At 41.5% G+C, this 2,348-nt stretch overlaps 1 protein-coding gene across 1 annotated transcript in view; it reads right to left on the minus strand.

Moving 5' to 3' along the window:
• spred1 (sprouty related EVH1 domain containing 1) overlaps positions 1–2,348 on the minus strand; it is a 39,548-nt gene that overhangs the window by 19,074 nt on the left and 18,126 nt on the right. Inside the window, exons 2-3 of the mRNA XM_016499671.1 lie at positions 2,050–2,230; positions 744–912 (exon numbers count right to left, since the gene is read on the minus strand). Coding sequence (XP_016355157.1) covers positions 744–912; positions 2,050–2,230 — 350 coding nt within the window. The remainder of the gene's footprint in view (positions 1–743; positions 913–2,049; positions 2,231–2,348) is intronic.

A 2,348-nucleotide genomic window follows, 5' to 3' on the forward strand; every position in this document is an offset into this window, starting at 1 on the left:
AGCTGCGCTCCGTTACACAACACACACTGGAAAATTCCACTTCAGCAAACGAGCATGACGTCATCAGGTGGAGCGTGTGAACCGAGCGCCGCTGAAACATGCGACTAAAGCAGCCAGAGCAGACTTTCACAAACGCCGTCATACGATCTCACGCTGATTTAAAAACATAAACTCAACATGGAACAAACAACAGAATCTGAATTCTGTTCAAAACTGGTGAATTTTACAACATTAACACTGTCATTTTCCAGTTTATTACTCTGAAGAATCAATCTGCATTGTATAAAGCACTGTAAAAAATGTGATTACAGTGTTTTATACAATACAGATTGTTTCAAAGCAAGTCATTATTCAGATCATTGATGATTCAGGAGGAAAACATATTTGTTAAGGCCCAGGTATACTTCACTTTCCGTGCTTTGTCTCGCGCACAGCTTTTTAAAGTATACTCAACTTCGGACGAGCTCGACACATGCACAGCACCACAGGATCAAGAAGCACCGCTTTAATGAATCTATCTGACACGGTGAGTGTTGTCAATGTGTTTCTGACTACAGTCTGAATATCATGAATGAACGCACTCGTGGTGTGGTTTTCAGAAATACAAACTCATCAAGAGTGACGTTAAATGAGACACTATATGGCACACATTGTGCATTTTGAAAACATTTCCATGAATGTGTTAAAGCTCCAGGCTGAGATGAGTCACACCACCAGTTCAGATTCAGAATGGAGCCGCTCACCTTGTGTGATGTCCTCCAGAGCTCGCCGGATCCCGCGGTCGAAGGCCCTGGCGTCTGCTGGGCTCTGGAAGGTCAGGCCCAACTTCATGCTGCCGATCCTCCAGTGGTGGAAGATGGGATTGACTTTATTATACACCAGATCCCTCCTGATGACGCAGTCCAGCAGCACCTGGAGCCCAGAGCGAGGTCTCGTTACTCACACAGAGCGCGGTTAATGAACCTCACGTGTGTCTGACGCTCATCAAAGCAGCTACATCTCACAGCATGAGCGGCGTGTGTCAGGGTTATTACAGTTAACTGTAAAAAACTAACTAAAAATGTCATTACTTGAAATAAAACAAATGCTAGCTGAAATAAAATAAAATATAAAATAATTACTTTGTAACTAATATTTTTATTTAATAACTTAATTTCTCGTAGTTGCCAAGGCAACATTTCATTTTTTCATTTCGTTTTAAGTACTAGAATAAAAATGAATAAAAATGACAGACATTAAAAAGAGCCTAAACACAGAACTAAATGACCAAATCTTTAAAATAAATCAAATACTGTAAACAAAACTAAAAAATCAAAGTAACACTTTATTATGATAGTCCAGTTTAGACATTCAACTAACTATCAGTAACTTTGCAACTATGTCAACTAGCAGTCATTAGAGTATTAGTAGACTGTCTGCTTAATATCTGCTATATTTATTTTGCTTTAATTTGATGATCAGACATTCAACTATCAGTAACTTTGCATGTACATGTCAACTTATTCTACTAACTTATTCTGTCAACCTATTCTATTATTCTACTAACGATAACATGTCAGCTAACTCTCATTAATTTGTAATTACATGTTAGTTGACATGTAGCTGCAAAAAGCCACTTACAGTTAGTACAATGTCTGAAGTGAACGATCAAAATAAAGTATTAGCAAAACTAATTCAATATGTTAATAAAAATGATACTAAAATAACACTGTCAAGTTAAAGTCGAGATGCATTTCTGCGTGAAATCTAACAGGAAAACACAAGCATCTGTCGGCTGATATTTGAGCTGTGAAACGTGAGCGTGTGCTTCTGCTTCATTCTGAACTGGACTCCAGATGTCCGTCTGCACTGGTGTCACTGCGACCGGCTTAAATCATTTTATATTAGCTTTACATTACTTATAAAGCCAGAGTTTTAGTTTCAATCGGCCTCAATAATCTCTCTGAATGATCTTCATTTTGGGGCTTTTCAGAAAAACTGCTGAATGCGGGCGCGGCGAACAAACACTTCCTGTGCAGGCGCGAGGTCATGATGATGATGTCACAGTACCGTTTTGTCTCTGAGCCGCTCTCCGTGGATGAGGAAATCCGCTCCGCTGGAGCCGTCGGCCTCGGTCCGGCTGACCTTGTGCACAGTGACGCAGCTGAGTCCACCGGAGCCCAGAGGAAGCCATCCGCCGCTGGAGTCATCACGACCCATGACCACCGCTCTCACACGAGCGTAACTCTCCCTGCGGCACAGCAGCACAGCACACACGTGATCGTGAGGACACACCAACAGCCCTGACAGTCTCTCTCACACACACACACACACACACACACACACACACACACACACACACACACACA

Source organism: Sinocyclocheilus anshuiensis, unplaced genomic scaffold (assembly GCF_001515605.1).
Source record: "Sinocyclocheilus anshuiensis isolate Anshui unplaced genomic scaffold, SAMN03320099.WGS_v1.1 scaffold2684, whole genome shotgun sequence".
Taxonomy (NCBI): Eukaryota; Metazoa; Chordata; class Actinopteri; order Cypriniformes; family Cyprinidae; genus Sinocyclocheilus; species Sinocyclocheilus anshuiensis.